The sequence below is a fragment of the Pteropus vampyrus genome, unplaced genomic scaffold, assembly GCF_000151845.1.
Source record: "Pteropus vampyrus isolate Shadow unplaced genomic scaffold, Pvam_2.0 Scaffold20, whole genome shotgun sequence".
Lineage (NCBI taxonomy): Eukaryota > Metazoa > Chordata > Mammalia > Chiroptera > Pteropodidae > Pteropus > Pteropus vampyrus.
The window spans coordinates 15,129,708-15,151,409 of NW_011888801.1; the positions used below are offsets into that span (position 1 = coordinate 15,129,708).

At 39.5% G+C, this 21,702-nt stretch overlaps 2 protein-coding genes across 10 annotated transcripts in view; both read right to left on the reverse strand.

The window, feature by feature from the left end:
- Positions 1–607: 607 nt before the first annotated feature.
- NCOA4 (nuclear receptor coactivator 4) lies at positions 608–16,395 on the reverse strand. Of its 5 annotated transcripts, XM_023527975.1 has the most exons (11): positions 16,266–16,326; positions 12,459–12,544; positions 8,360–8,511; positions 7,041–7,181; positions 6,766–6,854; positions 6,387–6,495; positions 5,761–5,850; positions 5,099–5,248; positions 3,039–4,052; positions 2,465–2,605; positions 608–2,110 (listed from the first exon to the last, which is right to left on the reverse strand). In XM_023527975.1, the coding sequence occupies exons 3-11, from the start codon at positions 8,495–8,497 to the stop codon at positions 2,105–2,107; spliced, it is 1,878 nt and encodes a 625-aa protein (XP_023383743.1). In that variant the 5' UTR covers positions 8,498–8,511; positions 12,459–12,544; positions 16,266–16,326; the 3' UTR covers positions 608–2,104. The 5 variants fall into 5 exon arrangements, with proteins under 5 accessions (XP_023383743.1, XP_011353727.1, XP_011353726.1 ...); XM_011355425.2 differs by lacking the exon at positions 12,459–12,544 and having other exon boundaries at positions 5,099–5,245; positions 16,266–16,395; XM_011355424.2 differs by lacking the exon at positions 12,459–12,544 and having other exon boundaries at positions 16,266–16,395.
- A 1,920-nt stretch (positions 16,396–18,315) lies between these two features.
- The window catches only part of MSMB (microseminoprotein beta), a 72,839-nt gene continuing 69,452 nt past the window's right edge, over positions 18,316–21,702 (reverse strand). For all 5 annotated transcript variants that reach the window (XM_023527979.1, XM_023527982.1, XM_011355462.2 and 2 more), the window contains one exon: positions 18,316–18,568. In XM_023527979.1, coding sequence (XP_023383747.1) covers positions 18,439–18,568 — 130 coding nt within the window. In that variant the 3' untranslated portion in view covers positions 18,316–18,438. The remainder of the gene's footprint in view (positions 18,569–21,702) is intronic.

Consider the following 21,702-nt stretch of genomic DNA (forward strand, 5'->3'; position numbering starts at 1 on the left):
CTCAAGAGATTTCAGATTAACCATTATACCATTAGTGTGTTAGAACAATCTGTCCAACAATCATGCTTAATTCTGTGTATGTTAACTCATCTCTTTACTGAGTATAATTAGAAAAGATGAAATAGACACGAGCTTTAAGTTTTTAAGGAACCCTAGGAAAACAAAGGAAATAAGGGCAAGTTATTTGAGTTTGTTTTCTTGTCTATGAAATAAAGTTAAATAAAATTGTACTGCAGGTTACACATATAATCAATACCAAACGTTATTATGATTGGAAAAAATTAAGTAGGGCCTTTCTGCTTGCATCTGCTAACAAAGACTTTGGCAGTAAAGTACTGAAGCTTAGCTGAAGTCCTCTAGTAAGAAGAGTTTTAACGCAAGTCATCTGTAACACAACATATAAAAAATTAAAAGATGTGAAAAGTTTGCAGGAAAAGACTGAAAATGAAAGTAATATACCTATTTGCTAATTTAAGATTCATAAAATAGATTTTTTGGAATATAAAATTTTTTTATGTTCTAAGCTGTACTAACCAAAAGTCATCACATTCACATAATGTGACTGAATATTTTGTGACAAAGTAGTCTCATAAATACACAGGACAACTATGGCTGTTATGCTTTTAATGGAGGAAGATACAAAATGCATCAATGCAAAAGACTTACATACTCAGCAGTGATTGATTTAAGTTTAGGAATACACAGTGTTTGACCTCAAAAACTAGTTTGCTGCAACCTAAGATAATGGAAGAGCTCCTTAAGTTTTTACCCACTACCTTTATTACTAAAGATCTAAAAGGTGTCTAGGGAGACGAAAAGAAAATAAGGCTTTTCAGCAATGGTTTAAGAATTCTAATGAAGCTGTGTTTCCCAAAAGGGCTTTCTAGATGACCACACCACAAACTTTAAAAGTATTTCCAATACCATACAGGCAAGCTGAGTGGCTTAATAGTTTAAAGGCCTGGAAAGCAGATATGGTATCTCAGAAAATTTAAACATTATAAATCCCATTTTTCACCTACAGAGAAACTTTTTAAAGCATGGACATGACTTTAAGGATATTGAGAAAACATCAATAGTTTTCATAAAGCTTCAATAAACACCCCAAGGCACAAGTATTCAAAACGGCCTGTTCACTAAAATGTTTACTGCATTATACTTTTAGAGGTTCAGGTATGCTATGCTTGCAGTGAAAAGACATTTAATTTACTCCTAGTTAAAAGCACCATGTGTCAAGCTAAGCTTCCATATACACAGGATGCACCAATAACCCTTAGGATAATGAATAGTTCAAGTACTGCATTTCCAACATGTTGCCTTTTGCTCTTTGATTAGTTGGCACTGGGGCTCTTTTGCCTGCAGTTCTTCAAAATATATTGAAAGGTTAAGACTACCAGAATATCATCTTGAAGTAATACAGAGCCCTTCTAAAAGAGCTCACTAACCATTAGAGAAAGAAAATTTGCCAGCAGCTGAATTTCTTTCAAAAGAATAATATAGAATCTGACATGTAAGCTAAAATGTTTTGTAATTAATTCAAAAACTGCTAAAATTGTTGATACATATTTTGGTTAAGAAAAAAATCACTATATTCTCAAAGTTAATTATTTGTGTGAAATATACTATATATTAAACTGAAGAATCATTTCTACGACCAATGGAAGAAAACCCACAACAAGGAAAGCATCTAAAGAAGGGTAATCAAAAAGGGAAGTTAACTAGCTTTAGAATATAACAACACACTTTCATTATAGAACTATTTCATTTTTAAAACTACAGTGTTTTAATGGACTAGTAACAACCCAATCTAAGGAGTCATGGAGGCTTATGAAAAAGACCTATACAAGATGCTGTGTTTCTAGTGTTGTGGTGAACTAATACTTCTGTAAGAAGGAACCAAATCACCTCAGCATCAACAGCCTTTTTCTCTTACACAGTAACTCAATTTGATGACATTTCCCTTCACTAGTTCAAAATCACGCAAGGAAAGGAACTAAGCTGACTGGTCAGGCCCAGAAACAAAATGATTTGGCAAGCTGTAGTCACTTGGCTCATGGAAATGATAATCTGCAGAAAAGTTGCTTGACTCGAGTACTTCGTTCCTTCACATCTGTAAAGAAAAATCCACAGATGAAGAGTCACGTAGGATAAAAAATTTCTTCCTACCTTAAAGCACTGACTCGTTTCTTAGTATGCTACTAGAATCCACACATCAGGCTCTGAAAATTCCCGATAGCTACATCATCTTGAAGGTCACTTTCAAGTATGTCCTACTTATTTCATAAAGCAAGTTTAAGTGAAAGACATGAAACTTTATGATCTCCCTCTCTCCCACTCTCATTTGCCTAATATACATACCATTAATAGGAATATGGTTCAGTGGGCAAAGTATGAATTTATATAGAAGACAAAATATTTACAAGCAGTCAAATCTGTAATATTTACATTTGTGGCATGTACCCACCTGTAGAGGAGTTCGATACAACCACTTTTCTTTATCAACTTTAAGCTGCATACAGGCAAAGAGATCGCAAACTGCTGGGAGGCCATAACAGTCTGGGCGAAAGTTATGTTCCTCCTGTAGGGGTGAATTAAGTAATACTTCCTGTAAGAAGACAAAAAGGGTGGGTTGCTACAACTGAGAGGCATGAGACCAGCTTAACTCATCTTCCAAATAGTTTTCCAAATAGTGTAGTGTCTTAAAGAATAATATAAATGTTCAGCATTCTAATAATCCAGAGCAAAGGTGACAACTATTTTCTCTACCCCTAAATCTTCCATAAATAGCAATAAAACTGGCTGGCTTTTTTTCTTTCCTGCAGGATAGGGATTGGGGACCTGAAATATGCATAAAAATTTCAGTCTAAATAATCATAAATCCTCCATTCTGTTGCTAACATGGCACCAAAATTAATATTTAAGCCAAATTTAACATTTAATGTACTTAAGGATCAGGGCCACTTGCAGGGTTTGGGATTAAGGAAGTAAAAATCTATTAAATGTATTTCAAATGGTGTTGTTTTGATGTCTGTGCCCACCTTAGCCTTCTTTCGAAGTAGCCACTTGTCTTCTGAGGATAACTGGCTGAGGTTGCCTGTATTCTTTCCTGGCAAGACCCAGTCAGCTGTGTTAAAGGGATACCAGGAAGTAGCCACGGAGCTTGTAAGATTTTGTTTGCCAGCTCTGTCCTCAGTATTAGGCACTTCTTTGGGTCGTCCTTCTTTGCATGAGGGTATGATGAGCCACGCTGACAAGGGACTGGTCCTTATGACTTGGAAAGAATCAGCAATTCTAGAAGGAGTCATTGCCTTTGGTGCCTTAGCTTGTTCTGTTGCCTCTTTTCTGGAAGGACAGAGCCACATATTCAGGGAATCTATACACTTCTCAGATTCAGGTTTTGGTTCCACAGGTATACCATTTTTATCTTTTCCTTCTTTCTCCAGCAGCCATTTACAGAGAGCTTCCTTCTCACAATTTTCATCACACACGCACTCTGCAAAGCTTGTACAGGGCTCATTGGCTTTGCAGACCTCCTCTACTTTATATGGGTTCTGATGGTTCTGGACAAGCCAATCCTCAATAATCATGCTGGGAGTGGACAAAGGTTTCTTGGCCTCCATGTGATCATTCAGGCACTTCAGATTGCCTAGGTTTTCAATCTCCACACCTTTGGGCTGGTTGCCCCGACAATTGGTACAGGAATCAGGCTTGAAAAGCCAATCATTCACACTATAGGACTCCTGGAACACCTGGAACAAGAGCTTAAACTTCTCAGTGGTTTCACAGCTGCCATTCCCAGGCTTCTCTAGGTTATGGGATTCCTGGGGAGTCACCAGCCAATCGGAAAGGTCCATCTCATCTTGATCAAGAAACTCCAGATCTCCAACATTTTCAATATCAATGGAGTAAGGACTGGTAGTAGAAGAGCTATTACACTTTTGGTAACTTGGTTTTTCAGGAACTTCTTGTTGTTGACTCTTGTGGAGCCAGTTTTCCAAGCCGTTTAGGTTGCCCCACACATTACTGAAGAAATTAAAGGCTCTGGCAGAAGCCTACGCGAAAAGTACACAATATTAGTTCACCAGAACATTATGACTGCTTTGGAATTCAACAATGAAAGAATTCTATTTGCATATTTACTGCATTGCTCTCAGTGTTTCTAAATGTTAAGTATACAAAGCTAAGAGACAAGGGATTTCTCTGTTGTGATATTAAAATACATATTTGAGTACATAAAAAGTCTAATTTTCCGCAGTTTTAAACTGAAAAATATTAGAGGCAAACTAAGAGAAGCGTATGTAGCATATTTGATAGAACAGAAAAAAGAGATGTTAGTTCCACATAATATGCCTCTATGAATAAAGAAGACAAAGATGAGCAAAGGATATTAGAAGTCATCAAAAAAGGCTAATAAACATGAGAAATATTCAACGTCCTTAGTAACCAAAGAAACTCAAAACAAAATTAAAATGGTTATTTTGTGTCAAATTAAGAGGAAAACATAAATGACAACCACTATTACAGAAGTTTCAGGTAAGCAAGTACCCTCAATACTCTTCTGGTGGGAATATAAATCGGTATCAATTTCCTGGGAAGCCAAATATGTATCAAAAGTCACTAAGGGTATGTAGAACTGTAACATAGAAATGCAATTTCTAGGAATTTACTCCTAAGGAACTAATCAAGAATGTACAAAAATGATTAGCTCCTGGATGTTTAAAGGAATTTTGTTTACATCCAGAAAAACTGGAGTTTAAGTTATAGCCAATCAATGAAATACTATATACTATTAAAGATTTTATGGAAGAAATATATTCATGCTCTATTAGTGAAAAAAATCTGCTAGCCGAAAAATGAAGTACTTAAACAAAAATGTTAATAGTGGTTGTATCTGCACATTGAGATTATGGGTTTGTATTTCTTTACATAGTTCTTTGTTTTCTAAACTTTCCATAGAGAAGAGGTGTCACTATTGTACTAGTTATTTAAAATACATATTTCCAGACTAGAACTAAAAACTAAATAAAGACATATACTCTCAGTAACTAATCCCATCTGCTACTATATCTACCTCAGAAACAATAAAGCAGCAACACACCTGATTATTCTCCAAGGTCTGCTTTTGGGTAAGCCAGTCCTGGAGGTTGGTGCTGGGTGTATAAGGAGCCTCACGACCACAGGCAGGTTTGTTTCCAAGAAGCCATTCACTGAGAGGGACAGCTGTGGTGGTGCTGCCTGCTGACTTCTGCTAATCACACAATATTTTGCTGCTTAACAATGCAGGTCAAATGTAGTACAAAGTTCACCGAAAAGGCAGGGGACCTAAGCTCTCTAATCTTGGCTTGCCACTGAATCTGCAAAAGTCAAATGATTTCCCAAAGCCTCCATTTTCACAATTATGAAACAAGGACTATTATTTATCTCCAGGGTTCTTAAAACACCTAGAAACCTATAATTGTATTGCCTTTAGAAGTAAATCATCTCTATGAATTATAAGAACAATCCCCAAGAGAAAACCAACCCAAACAGAGAGCTAATGAAAATTTCTTATGAACTAATTGATAACAATTACTTGTGCTCTTACTCAACACCTATAAAACCTCTATTCTGACACTCAATCTCAAGAGAAGCTTTTAATTGCATAAACTAACTCATTACCACTGGTGCCTTTTTTTTACAAATAAATGATATTTAGTCAAAACTCAAAAGAAATATAAGCCAAGTAATAAGTCAATTATCAGAAACAAAATGACATCTTACCTTCTCTAGCAATGGGATATAGCCTCTTTTCTCCAGGTAGGGCCCAACATTTGATGAACTAGCATTAGCCATCAAGTGTTCAGGAATTTGCTATAAAAGTAAATTAATCATGTTTATTAACATTATACTTTTATACCAAAAAAGTTAAACTGTAATTCCTAAATTTTAAAAGTATTAAGCAAAACATTACCATTTCATTTGAATATTCTTCACACTAAATTCAATGACCTACAAAGTGGTTACCAAATTTGAGAATTCTCTCTACTGTACAATTTTCATCACATAAGAAATCTTCGCCAGAATTGGTATTACTACTTTTAACAAGAACCAAATGAAATCATGTTTGGTGCTTTATTAAAGACCATTCAAGCTATAGATTTTATAATATGTCAAAGGTATTTAAAGATATATAAGATGAATTCTAGAAATTATCCCTCAGTCAATACCACATTACAAGAACTACCAGTGTTAATAGTCAAATGACTTACTCAGAACTTGAAATTTCTAGTTTATCAACTTCTCAAGAAAGCCACTATTCAGAGTAAAAATGCGATGCTTTTAATCTCGCCTATGAGGCTACGACCTAAGAAGTGCACTGTGAACCGTCCGAGATCTATATTACTCACAATGGTCTTAAGGGACCCAAACGTGGTGATGGCCTGGCGCAGAGCAGTTGTGTCTGCTTCAAAGAGTAGGACAGTCGAATCTTCAGGTTTGAGGGTCAAACTGCCCAGTCTGGAGAAAATAAATAAAACCTGGCTATAATCTTAAGGACTATCTCTTTCAACTTCTCCAAAACAAAAGCCAAATTGTGAATTATTTGAAATGATTATACTTTTCTAAGAATCTCTACCAAAGGTAGATAACTTAACCATGTACCAAGTATAATATTAAATACATAAAGCAAAATGATCTTATCACAGGAACGCAGAAGTCATGTTAAATCTAACACATGCAACAGGTTACAAAATTGCCAAAAATCAAAACAAACAAAAGGGTCTTTACCTCTCCAGGCACACGGAGACTTGATTGGCTAGATCTTTGTTTTGGGTGCACTCCAGTTGGTGAATAAGACAATTGAACTGGCCCAGTAACTATAAGAAAAATGAAATCATCTAGCCACAATGATACTAAAAGCACCAAGTGTATCCAAGTTAATAGAAAATAGCACTTGAAAGTAAACTTTTATCTGATCTATACTAATGCTACATGACAGGAAAGATAGTCTCTGCAAACCAGAAACCATACTCCAACACATTATAACTTTGCAGCCACCTTACCCAGTAGAGCTGTTGGGCCTGCTGCTCAAGTGTTTCCTCTTTAAGCTGATAGATGAGATCTACCTGTTCATACAACCACACCTCACGGCTTCGAAGGCATTCCAGGTGACGGCTTATGCAGCTGTGAATCTGGGCTTTGACCTAGGAAACACATATATATTAGCTTTACTAGTGTTATAAACCCAAAGAATGATGTTTCCCACAGAGCAGTGAGGTTCTTAAACTTTTGGAGGTCACAAATCCTTTGGTTATCCAATGACATCTACAGAGCATATCCCAGAAAAATGCATATACTCAAAATTTTGCCTATAATTTCAGGGTTTAGTATCCCAAAGACCACCCATGGAACCAGCAAAGTCCCATGGACCCAGTTTAAGAATTCCAGCCATAAAGGCATACCTAAGCTCTAACATCCTCTTTTAATACCTCTTCCTCCTAAAAGGATCAAGTTTATTTTGGGTATCCTAAAGTAATCAAGAGAAAATACAAGGATATATCATGTAAAACTGATGCCCCTCAGTTTTCCATATAATTTGAAAAGCTATAATTTTACAAATTTCTAAGTATAATAAGACAAGAGTATTAATTTAATAGCCTTTATCTCTTTTCTCAGTAGAGCAATGTACCACTACATGTCAGTAACCAGAGACCACCAGGATAGAAGGTTTAAGTATACACTAAATTTTCTGGAAGCATAAACAGTGATTCAAAAGGGCGATAAATACAAAAATCCTAAGGAAAAAAATCAAAACAGCTATAAATTACCCATGAGAATCCACATAAGAAACTATTTTAATACATATCTTTCTGTATAATAAAGTTGCATTTCAAAGTCATGTAATACCACTTGGTTTACTCACTAACAGAATACTATTAAACCAATAAACATTTCATTCTGGCTTGCTCTAACAGACCAACATTTACAACTATGCCAATACCAAAACCATGCCACTACCAAGTTAAAAGATGGTAGGGAACAGGCTACAGTGCCATCCTTTATGCATCAAGGACACTAAGCACTAATAGCAGTATACTGCTCATTGGTTTTGTCATATTTTTATTAATGGCAGTGCTTGGCATACAGACCATACAGAGGAACAATCAAAAATGTGTACTGAACTAATTCTCTAAGATGATACAAGGTTTTCCAGACTTTTCTAACAAGTGCTTTATTTCCCTCTGGAATCAAAGGCATCAACATTTCAGGCAGACCATGTGAAGCATGGGATGAAACTTCTTGGTTGGCACTGAGAAGCCCTTGCCCATGCTCAACCATATGCTAGAGTCTAGACAAGACAAAAGAAAAGCACGTGTCACACCTCTCGCAAATTATCTTTAATCTGTTGTTCAGCCCGCAGAACTCCACCAATAGCAAGCTCCAAGTCCCTCCGTGCATCACAACACCTCAAAAGGGGTTCTCTGCTACTGGAGCCATTCTGGTCCTGTGAGGTACTCATCCTGCTCACTGTTCCTTTAAAAGAAGAAAAAGAAAAGAAAAGAAAGAACAATCCAAATTGCACTATAATTACAACCAAAAACCACCTTTTAATCATTCCCCAAATGATCATTCCAACCAACTCTCAATTACTAACTACTTAGATTACTTCCAACACAGACTCTGGCACACATACTCTTAATATTGCCTCCTCCCTGCCCACCACTATTGTGTTCCTGCCATAAAATTCTATGCATCTACTTTAGTGCCTTCTTTTTCATAGTGTAAGCCACCTGTTTTAAGTATAGGCAATACTGTACACTTGGTGCACACTGTAGGGACTTTGAAAAATGCTTGCATAACACAAGTGTTGGCTCAGATTTAGAGAGGTGGAGTGACACATTACCACAAGCTGATTCACTCTGCACTTCCATTAGTTATATAAGCAAGGCATGTTTAGCTGTCTTTCAAATGTATTAGCCAAATCTCACTTGTGTCAAATTTCCCACTCTTAGGTCCTCACCATTGTTTGAAATGCCACAATGCCTGGCACAATGTAAAATTTAATCAATAAAATTAAATTAAAAAGTTGCTTCATAATGTCAAAAACCTCAGAGCTCTAGATTATATGGGAGACATTCAAACGCATACAGTGCTGACTGTATTATTAGATCCCTCAAGTAACTCTTCGCAATTCAATTGCAAGCACTATACAACTGCCAAATAAGACCAAAATACGGCAAAAGTACACAAATTGGAATGTCCTCTTATCAGCTATGAACAGAAGGTAGGATGAGATTTAAAAGTTACAAAACTGATTCCCCCCTGCCCACACACACACACACTTATCACATGTTTTCAAATTAAAATGAGTGTTATCCTTAAAAACAGTGATTTTGTTAAAGGTTTTTACAGCCCATCTGTCAGCCACTAAGAAAACGTGTTTCATTTCTTTATAGCCAGTCCCAGGGTGCTTGTCCCTTTGCTGCCCTTGGCTCTGCCCCTCCTCTTCCTCCTCATGGAGCAGTCAGTTTCCATTGCCTAGATCCCAACTAGGGAGCTGTGGAATGCTTTGCCCTCTTGTACTGTGGTGAGAAGGAAACCCTCAGCCAAAATCAAGAACTCCACCACAGGGTGTGAACTCAAAGCACAATGAGCTAGCTTTATGAAATGCCCAATCAAAAGAGACCTGTTTGAGCTAACTAGTTCATAAGGCCATTTTCAACGATTCATCATTTGTTTCAGGTTCAAGCGCCAGCGTAGCAAGCATGATAGTTAATATACTCTGGGGTCTGACAAACTAGAGTTCCAGCTGCATTTGCATGCTTGACACCCATGAGACTATTTACTTCTCCAGTCTCAATTTCCGCTGGTAAAAAAAAATGGAAAAAATGACAGTAGCTACAAAGGGCTGCCGTGAAATTAAAGTAAGATCTTATCTGCCTTTAAGTACCTAACCCAGCCTCTGCTCACTGAACTTTAATACTGCAGTTGTTACCGTTATTAGGTTTAGCTGAGTTAAAGGGACCTCAGGAACCTCCACCTTTGGACTACAGAAAGCAGCACTGATGATCTGAAGTGAGAAGGCTCTAACTTACAATCATTTAGCCATTTATTAACCAAGTAGGCACACTTTTGCTAGTTTTCTTATCTGTAATAAGAATGTACCACATCAGTTCTAATTCTAAAATTCAAATCAAGAAAGACTAAAAATGTCTTTTCGTATTCACCTTTACAATCCAAACTACTGCCCTACCACTTTCTAAAGAGGACTGACTGCCTTAAAGATATATTTTTTGAGACAAAGTTAAGTTTAAGTGCTTTCTAAAACTTCCCTGTTCTAGGGTTCCTGTCCTAGGTATTGGGAGAGGGGGAAGGAGGAGGGAGAAACACACATATCCCTCAAACAAAGCTCCAAGAACCTGGAGCTGTCCTCAAAGAAGAGTTCTATAAACTATATATGTCGTATCTGCACCATGCTCTGCACAAATCTAGTTATCAAGTCTGAAGATCATGGAACTCAGAATTGAGCAAAAAAGAATTGCGCAACTTACCACAGATGAAGCTAAGTCATTATCATATGGTTTAATCATAAAATTTCCAGAGCTCTGACCCTCTTGTGACCAAAGCAAACCACAATTTGAAGTTGAAAAACACTTCACCATCTCTTTAGTACACTACTCTCATTTTATAGATGAAGCCACAAAGACCCAGATAGTTTAAATGACCCACCTAAAGGTCCACAGCCTTAACAGGTAGATTTGGGTTCTTAAGGTCTAGTTCTGGATTCTCTCACTCTGACCAGTTCTTCCATTAGTGTATTATCACTCAAATTATTTTTATTTGTCAGCACTAGAGTTTAAAATTAATATTCCAAAATTATCATTCCAATTAACATTCAAATAGTAGCCTCTGGGTTACTATTGGAATAACCTCTATTAAGATTCTCAGACCATTTTCACAGTCCTCAGTAAATTATGACAATTTTTCAGACCCTTCTCTTTGGACAATGCTAACAAAATAAATAGTACCTTTGCATGTCAGAGTAATCAAAACACTTCCAAGCACCTATGCCAAGTATGAAGGACAGGAACAAGAGCCCTGGGTTCTGATCTCACATCTGTATGATGACCACTCATAGTTCCATTTGTCTGTCTGAATGAAGGCAGGGAGATCATCTCTAACTGCATTCGAGCTCACTGTTTGTCCCCCTTCCCATCTGTCCCTTCTCTCCAAAAAAAAGATGTCCTCTTTTTATTTATTTTGTGGCAACCAAATCATTGCTAGAAGCCCAAGCCTTTAAAAAACAATTCAAAGGAAAAGTATGTGTTCTGTGGATTACTAAATTCGAAATACTAACTGCCAATGTGGTTATCTTTGATGAGGCGCTATATATTTACATACATATGTGTAGAGATATAGATATACACACACATACATACACACACACATATGTATATTAAACCGTTTGTACAAATTTTCAAAAAAAAAATTGTGAAATAATTAATCCCGCAATTTTACCTTTAGACATTTACTTCACATGTTCCTTCAATTAAAAAAATAAGCTTTTTCATTATCGTAAAGATTATGTATATCTTATCTCAGCCCACTTTTAATTCTTTATCAAGACTAGTTTCTGAAATTCAGGATCTGATTCTCCCGTCATTTTTTTAAAACCACGCAAAGATAATGCCTGAAGAGACTTAAAATAAGACAATAATAAATTCACGAGAGCATATTTTTAGATTGTTTAACACCTCAGAGCGTACTGCGCTCAGATTTGTCCACTTTATACAAGAAACCACGAGCAATTCCAGCACATCAACTTTCAAGCAGTAACTGAAAACTGAACACGAAATTGGCCTTTACCATCTAATGCTAAGTAAGGCTTTTATAATTCAAAAGCCAAGTGACTCATGAGACTTTCCAAGTTCCCCAACACTTTCTAAGAGCGCAGTCACCCTACGAAACCTTCTGCGGTCCCTGGAAGCCGCAGCCGCGCATTCACGCTCAACTTTGGAGCTGGCACTGTCACCGCAAAGCACGCATGCGCACAGAACGGCCTCAAGGCTGGACGGCCCTCAAAGATCCCGTTGCGGTTCTGGGCTGCCGGACGTACCTCGAAGGCCAGGTCCCCGCTGCCCGACTGCTCCGCAAGCCCGAGACTACTTTAGACAGGATCTAGGTGAAGAACGTCCCGGAGCCCCTGGGTTACACTCCGCTCACGCGACTGGTTACGGCCACCGGCTGCCGGGAGCGCGCACGTCGAGGGCGGGGCGGAAAGTTCCACCCACACGGCGCGCACTCAGCCCTCCCAGCAGCCCAAGGTCCCCTAGCCTCCCGCGCGGCGCGGGCGTGGCTTCACAGCAGACTGGGTTCGGAGCTGGGCGCCTGAATCCACCGCTCCGCAGCTCCTCGATAAAGCCAGCTCGCCAAGCCCCGACAGGCGCCAGCGACTCCTCTCCAGCCTCTCCTCGGCCCACCTGCTCCCGCGTTTAGCCTGTGTCCATCCCCCTCTGTGCCCCAAATCGTCAAGACGTCTATGATTTAAGGATTTTGCTGCTATTCACTACAGAGAAATAACAAACCAGGAACAGTCAGAGACTTACCGAGTTATTATTGGAATGTTCCTGGCCAATACCTTACGACTCCCTCTTAGATTACCACTGTCAGCCTGGCTGGGATTCAGCCCTCGGATTTTGTTTTAGGCTCTCCGACATCTTCTCACATCTGTGACCCACTTCTCTACCTGTTGTCCTCCCCCCGACCCCCACCCCGGTCCCCCGTCTCTGTCTGTCTGCCTGTCTTTTGCGCGCGCGCGCTCGCGTTCTCTCGCGCACGCACGCACACACGCCACAGGGCCTCACTCCTGTGCTGCTTTAACATTCATAGATGCTTTTTCATTCAACAAAAGTTAACTGAGCACCTAACAGATGCCAAGGACTATATACTAGGTGCCGAGAATACACAAGTGAAATTGAGAGCCCTACCTGTAGAAGCAGTAATACATAGAAGAAGATGGACTCAAGAACTAGACCATTTGGGTAAAAACCTGGCTCTGCCACTTAGATGCTGTGTAACCTTAGGCAACTCACTTAACCAATTTGTGCCTCAGTTTCTCATCTGTAAAATGAGTACAATAATAATGGAACCAACTCAACAATTATATGAATTAATATATGTAAAATGTTTAGGGCAGTGCCTGGCACACAGTAATTCCTGTCTGATGATCATCATGCTTGTGGTACTTCTTGTTCCGTGCTCTTTCTCCAAAAATAATCCTTACAGCCTGCATATCCAATCTGGACAGAAGACAAATTACAGACATCACTCATTCTCTTTCAATTAATTTTTTAAATGTAAAATACTTGCTCTTGTCTATGCATATGAAGCTAGTTTGTATATAGTAAAAGTTAAGCAAAATCACATGACAAAAAACAAAGTGAACACTAAAAGCCATCACCCTCAAGCACCCTTCAGATTTCACACAAACAGTTTGTGAAGGTGCCTGCTTTATATGCACAGTTGCTGGGATCCGATTCAGACATTCCTTATCAAAAATAATGAGAAAACGATTTCTTAATTCAAAATATTTTCATTGGATAACATATTTTAAGTTACAAAAAATAAAAAACCACAAGACATACTTCAATAATGAAAAGTAAAAATTTTATGGCCTCCTTTGTACTTTAAGTCAATGGCTAGAAAGGAAGAATTTTCAGTATATTAAAATATAACTAATGCCAAGAACTTTCATCACTCTTTTATGTGCCCTTATAAAATAGTCACAATAGAAATCAGTTGAAACTTTGTTGACCATCACCTACATAACCAATGGTCTCTATGCCTTCTTTAAAAGACCCTGACCAACGCTTCAGCACACGAAATGCTCCAGCTCTCCCTCATTTGAATTCCCAGTTGTACAATTACCAGGTCAGCTTATGCCAACTTTAGCTGTTACATTACAATAATGATGTAATTTATTAAATTTGGCATAAATATAAAAAGACTGGGGAAAATCATAAAAATCTTTTAGAATTCTGCATTCAGACCACTTTGCAGGCACCTGTTTACTTCCTTAAGCTGCATTATTTGCCCCTGGATCCTTATAAAATGTTTAGGTTCTAAAGGGGAAAATTTTATAAAACATTTTACCTCTCTTCTGCTTCAAGATTTCTATGCTGTCTCAAAACAAGAGAACCATCCATTTCCTAGTAGATCATCTCATCTAAAGAGAGCATTAAAAAACTCTCCAATGACTCCACCCTTGCCTAACAGGATACAGTCCAAATTTCTTATAAGAGCAATAAAGTTCTCTATTTTCTGGCTTTAGCCTGACTCTCCCATAGTCTCCCCAGAGTAGCTCCCAAACCATGATCTGCCAGAGAGCTAGCTGTTCCATGCATAGTCAAGGTTGGTTCACCTTGTACAGCTTGGTTCTCCCATCTCTCTGCCAGCAATGCCAGTTCCTTCCCTGCTCCCCAGCTATCCACTTTTCTGACTATGCTCAAGTCACAGCCACTACTAAGTCTTTACTGACCAAGCACACCATTCCTCAATAGTTTTGGCCAACAGAGTTAGCTGCTGCTTCCTCTGGCCCACTGCAATCTGTACGTTTCCAGTATGACTCCTGTAACGAATGTTATCTATAACATGTTACCCTGTTACATGTCTTCCTCCTCAGCCTGAGAGCTCCCCAGGAGAAGGAACCATATCTTATTTGGCTTTGTAGACCCTAACACTAAGCAGACAGCCTGGTATCAGTATCCTGGCAACCCCCTGCACATGTGCTCTACTGAACTGACATAAAGAGAATGGTGTCCCTGGAGTTGTGCAATTTTGTGGCCCTAAACTCAACAGAAGCTTAATACATCTTTGGTAAGTGGATGAATAAATGATAAATGCTTAAATTAAGACCAGCCACAATAAGTATGGTATAATTCTGCTTTAAACATAGATAATCAACTTGCTGTCCCACTAAGGCCTGCAGTAATTCAGGAAGGTTTTTCAGAAGCGGAAATGTTTCTAACATAACTATTACTTTTAGTTTTTTCAAACAAGACAAAACTGGCAAGGGTGTTGCCACCGAAACCATGATTCCAGGATAGACACTGAGATAAAGTCTGTCTTGATGCTAGACCAGTCAAGGTTCAGCTAAACAGATCCACAAGCACCTGCAAGTTTGTCAGTTAAAGGGAAAACATTACTGGATCTACAGCAGAAGATTTTTCTCAGATTTTGCAGTGCCACATAAATTCCAGCTGATATCACAGAAGTTTGGTAGGCTTTCAGAATTGGGGTCCTGCCCTATCTTCAACTTGAAACTTCTCATCATAATATAGGCAAGTATAGAAAAACATGTTATTTACTTACCATCAAAGTAATACCACTTTATCCCTGATTTTATATGATAAATATCTTGTGGTTTTCCCCACATAAGTAAACAAGCAATAAAATATTTTCCCTCCTCTAAAGCCTGAGGGACTAGCAATAATACCAAAATAAAAGTCAATATATACCGAACATTATGTTTTTATGAAATCTGTACTCGTCCAAGTATTAAAAGGCTTAACTTCTTATCTATGACCAAACAGACAAGAAAAAAGTTTTAATCTATTTTGTCAGCTATTCACTGCTTCAATAAATCAAATTGTTACATTTAGTTACTAGGATTTTATGTATTCATTCAACAAATATTTATTGAGTACCTAAGCTGACACATACTGTGATCGTCCCTAAAGACATACTGGTGAACTTGGCACTTAGAGAATTTGTGCTGATTCACAAAAAAATTAGCAGACAATACTATTTATTGTAGGTAGAATGAATCAATGAATGAGCAAGCATCGCTATTCTTATCTGTAAAAAGGAGATAATCAAGCCACCTCTAGGGATTGCTGGGAGAATTACATGAGGCTATGTTGGCACACAGAGGGAGGGAAAAAAAACACTGTCTTTGCGTTTCCACCCAACAGGCTAGGAATGCATACATTCTCGGCCCGTTCTGAAAAACGGGCCCCTCCTTGCTCCAAGAGACGCTGCCGAAAGCGATCAAAAACAAAGAGCTGTTACACCCGAGGCCAGAGGAAGGTGGACAGGAAGAAGGAGGTGGCCCCGGAACGAGAGTGTCGATGGCCAGAGAGAGGGCAAGAAGGTGGGCCCCAGGCCAGGCGGGTCAAGAGAGACGCCGGCCCCGCAGCGCAGGCCCAAGCCCGTCACGCAAGCAGTCACGATGCCTCAGTCCAGCCCACGGCGTCAAAACCGAAGCAGGCGCGCCCGCTGATTCTTACCAGCTCCAATGCAACTCAAGGCGATCCGAGGAGACCGTATGTGAAGAGACACCACCAGACCAAAGGCCGAAAAGCCGAGTTCTCGCGAGAGTACAACCTTCCTCCCAAGTCTCACACCACACGTCTAACAATCTCGCGAGATCTCCTCTAGGGGCCAGCCCAACGCCCCGCCTGCCTTTCAAAGGGTGCGGAACGCAGGTGCGCACTCTTTTAGGCTGTAGGTCGCTGTCCTTTTGCCTTTCCTGAATGAATCAGATTAAAGGAAACAAACATTTGTTGAAAGCAGACACTATAATGAGGAATACCCTAAGTGATTCTCTCACACCAAATGCCCTCACAAGGTAGATATTATTTAGCCTTAACGTACAGATGCAAAAATAAATGTCAGAAGACACAAAAGGACAAACACTACATGATTCCACTTCGATGAGTTACAGAGTAGTCAGATTTATAGAGACAGAAAATAGAAGGGTGGTTACCACAGGCTTGGGGAAGGAGAATTATTGTTTAATGGGTATGAAGTTTCAGTTAGGGATAGTGGGAAGTTCTGGTTTATGGTTAGTAATGTTTCACGGCAATGTGAATGCACTTGATAGCACTCAATTGGTTAATTGGTAAATGGTTTTAAAAAAATAATAAAATGGTATATTTTATAATAATTTTTTAAAACTTCGGTAAATAAATATCAGAGCTCACATTTCAAGCCACATCATCTGACTCCAAAGCACATGTTTATTTGCACCACATCATAGGACGCAGCTGTCTACACTCCACATCCCACCACCCTGTACCTCCCCCTCACAGTCTGCCCAGTGTGGCATTGTCTACATTGGAGTTTTGTTAGTTTGTATCGTGACAAGATGTTAAAATAGGACTCTTTCTGTCTCCCTTTTGACAGATGCCCCCATACTCAGTGCTAACTGTATCCTATGTTTCCCAGCAAGGTGAGGACCATCTAAGTAGGATTTACAGAGGAGATGATTATGATAGGGTTTTATGAAAGGGGAGCTGTGGAGAAAGAGGAACAGTAGGAAATGTTGGAGAGGCCCACAAAAGCCCCATGAAGAAGTAATCACCCTAAACACTGCCACAGCTGAAGGAGCCAAACTGCATCATATCCTTAACTCTCCTGTCCCCCATTCCCTTTTCTCCTCAGATGGAGATTCACTGAAAGTGACCAAAGCACATTTTTATTATCTTAAGGTGACCCAAAAAAACTAACAGGCTCAACTAGTCCAATAGCACGTTTGAACAGATAGGATTAGAGGGCAGAGGAGAAATAAAGCTCTTTACCAACTGCCCACAGATTGTTCAACAGAGAACTGTTTGCTTGTTTGTAATCTGTCACGTACAAACACACCCAACTCCAAGCCCCAGGAGAGCAGAGACCTTGTCCCTCTGGTTCATTGCTATATCCCCAGGCCCAGAGTACTAACTGGCCCAGGCGCTCAGTAAAGACCTGTTGAGTGAACAAATGTTCTCTAACACAGAAGCAAGAGATGATCTGCACTGTCACTGTTTTAAGTTCCCCAGTTTTGGGGTGGTCTGTATGCAAGAGACAACTAATACTGGAGCCCCGCATCCAAGCCGTTCTCCATCCACATGCCAGAGCACCTGGCCTTTAAATACCCCATCAGGCTGCATGTGGTCTCAGAGCTACTTCCAGGCTGTCCTGCTCTAACCTGAAGAGTTATATGAGGGGCACAGCATGGAAGGACAGTCGCTGAAGAAGAGGAAGGAAAGTTAAGCATGTAAACCTCAAAGAATATAAGAGATCTGATTTCATGTTGAAGACACATTTATTTTTTGAGTTGTTCACTAGATAAAGGGACACGAGGGCATCAGAGTCCAGATATATCAGAAGCCACAGAAAGAGCAGTGCCTGAGTAGACACTCAGATGCATAATCATCTACTGGAGTGTAGGGAAAATATTGTAACTTTTATTCATATTTATTTTTTGTCTCCTCCATTAAATGTTTGCATGCTTTATAATGTGTATTATGTTGATGCATATATAATTTATAAGTTAAAAGTATACACACATTCAAGTGTTTGCTCAATAGTTTTTTACTGAGATCCAAGGTTACACAATCATAGACAATTAGAAGTCATAGGAGAATGAGGTCTATCTGGGTCACCCTGGCTGGGAGCCTGGGGCTCACTAGAAGTTCATTATATCGCCCAGCCACTGACAAAACAAGTCTTTCCTGGGTCTTTCTGCTCCACCACTGTATAGCTGCAGGTCTCCTTGTTGAAGATTTTCTGGCACTTGATTGTGTCATAATTCATAGGTATAGCAGCGCTGTCATTGAGACAAAAGCAGACCTATTAGAAGGGATAGGATACCCAGCCTCCTCAGGGCCAGCTGTGTGCTGAAAGCGGCCCACACTCTAGCTGTCTGGGATGCCTCTCACCAATTTAAGGTCACCCCTTGGCTTGCAACCCCAAAGTGCTGCCTTTAAGAACTGGGACTTGAACACACAGAACCTGGGCTATGAACACATAGATCATCACTGACATCATTCCTAAGTTCCATCCTACATGCACGGAAGGACAACGGCAATTCTGAGAGGCCCAGAAGCAGGTGGGGCCACTCTGGGATCAGGCAGCTTGTCCCAGCCTGATTCTTCTTGCCCTCCCTGCTCAGTAATTGGCCAGCAATACTGCTCCTTGAATGTGGGAAGTAAACAGTTGTCTCATCCCTGTCATGGAGACCTATTAGTCTAGGAGTTAACTAAGCCAACAGGAACAGAGTCGCTCTAGGCCAGGATCATGGGATTCAGGGAGATGAAAACTGGGAATTATCTCCCCAAGAATGTCTATCCATACATTCGACAGTGCAAACAATGTTAGGGCTCATCACTCTCTTGGAATCCAACCATAAACCCCAGATTTAAATTACCGCGCCCAAAATATACACAGAAGCAGCCATCTTCAGAGCTCTTTTTGACAATGTTCCATTTTAAAAGGTAGCCTATGACTTATTTTAACAAAAGGGTGCATTTCGATCTTCCTCTCAAAGAGTAAGCTGGAAACGAAAGTGAGGACTGGAAATAGATTTTCCCAGGGCAGTGGGGAGGCCACTAGGCAGTAGTGTCCCTTAGTGAGTGAAATGTATCAAAAAATTCTCCCAGAGAAAATTTAATCAAAACCTGCATTTTGCTAGAGAAAAAAAAAAAATCATGAGAAAAACTTGGTAGATGGTGAGGGAAATTACAGGGAAAAAGAATTTGGCTCTGAACAGTAGGGATAAATGTGCACATTTCTTCCATGTGAAGCAGTGTGCCAAATAGGATAGGCACATGGAAGGAAAAAGGGAAGGGGCACCTTGAGCCCTAAGTAGGTGTCAGTTTTACTGTCTCAGGCTCAGGAGACACAGAACTGGCATAGAGAAGGCATTAAATATTTGTTGAGTCAATGAATTTATATGCAGAATCTCATTTAATTCTCATATACGCCTGATTATCCTTAATTTACAGTGAAGAAACTGAGTCTCAGAGATTAAGAAACGTATACATGGGCACACAGCAGGTATAAAAGGAAATGGAGATTCAGAGTCCGTTATTGAGGCTCTTCCCACTTCACTCTTTTCTATACTAGGTCCACAGGAATGCTAGAAGAGAGTCGTATTGACAAGGCTGTGATGATGCAGCACTGACCAGGGTGGGGGATGTCAAATCCTGATAACACGGAAGCTTTGGCCACTTTAGGGGTGTGCTGCAATCCAGGGAGGAACAGCTCACTAGGTGTTACAATTACAGTCCAGAGTCACATTTATACATGATAAAAAGACAACGTTAAATTTCTGGAGCCACAAAATCAAGGTTCAACTGTAATATGCAGTGACCTAGCTGAGGCAGTACCTGAGAACCTGCTTTGGGCAGCCAGCCAGAAAGTCTCCTGATCTGATATCCCTCTTGTTCCATTAAGCACCTACCATGGGGCATGCTCAATAAATGTGTTTGGAACTTCCTGGACACAAACTTTAGTGGCACTCAGATGCTCTGATTTAAGTCAGGTGCTTGCTGCTCTACTCACTGGTGGTATCACAAGACTCTCTCAGGCTCCTTAAATCCCATAGTTTCTGATTCAATAGGTTCTGGGGTGGGCCCCAGGAATCTGTATTTCAAAAAGCTTCCCAGATGACCCTGTGATCAGGCAAGTTTGGGAAACACTACTTTATGCCAATGCTTCATTTATCAAAGCTGCTCCTATTCTTGCAAAACACTATAGGCCAAGGCTGAAGTGAAGACATCAAAAGGATTTTGCAGGAAGTGAGAGGAGAACAGAGGTGGGAGGTCGGGGGTGGGTGGGGCAGGGGGGAGGAAGGGAGTGGAACAGCTGTATGGACGTAGCTGCTGAAGAAACAGGAAAATTAAAACTACACTGCAGATGCTCTGTTCTATCAGTCCAAGTACTAGACATCTGACATCCATAGCAACCCAGCAGAAAATATCTGTATGATCTTGGGCTGACTCAAGTTAAACTTAAGCAGTGAAGAAACTATGGTTTAGAGTGCAAGGTACACTACAGGTCATCCTTTACACATCACACCCATTTCCTCTGCCTGTGTTCAGACCCACTCCTGTTCTTGCGAATCGCCACAGGCCAAGGCTGAAGCAAAGATCAGCAACTTCTAGAAATGCTTCAGACCATTAAGTACCCTTTCCTATCTTCAGCAAACCATCTGGATATAGATATTTAATAATAAAGATATTTACCAAGTTTCAAAAACAACTTAAAAGAAATGACTGAGGTGGAAGAAACCAAAATGTCTATCAACCGATAAATGAATAAACAAAATGTTGTATGTACATATAATGAAACATTATTCAGCCTTAAAAAAGGAAAGAAATTGTGAGACATGCTATAACATGGATGATCCTTGAGGACATTTTACTGAAATAAGCTGGTCACAAAAGGATAAATCCTGTACCATTCCACTTAGAGTTGTCAGATTCATAGAGACAGAGAGTAGGATGGTGGTTGCCAGAGACTGGGGAGAGAAAGAAATGGAGAGTTGTTATTTATTGGGTAAAGAGTTTCAGTCTGGGATGAAAAAGTTCTGGAAATGGATGGTGGAGATGGTTGCACAAAAATGTGAAATGTACTTAATGCCACTGAATTTTACACTTAAAAATGGTTAAAATGCTAAATTTTATGTATATTTTACCACATGAAAGAAAGAAAAGAAAGAAAGAAAGAAAGAAAGAAAGAAAGAAAGAAAGAAAGAAAGAAAGAAAGAAAGAAAAAAGAAAGAAAGAAAGAAAGAAAAAAGAAAGAAAGAAAGAAAGAAAGAAAAAAGAAAGAAAGAAAGAAAGAAAGAAAGAAAGAAAGAAAGAAAGAAAGAAAGAAAGAAAGAAAGAAAGAGAAAGAAAGAAAGAAAGAAAGAAGTAGGAATAAAAACTAAACCCCCTTCAGGATGAAATTTTGAAA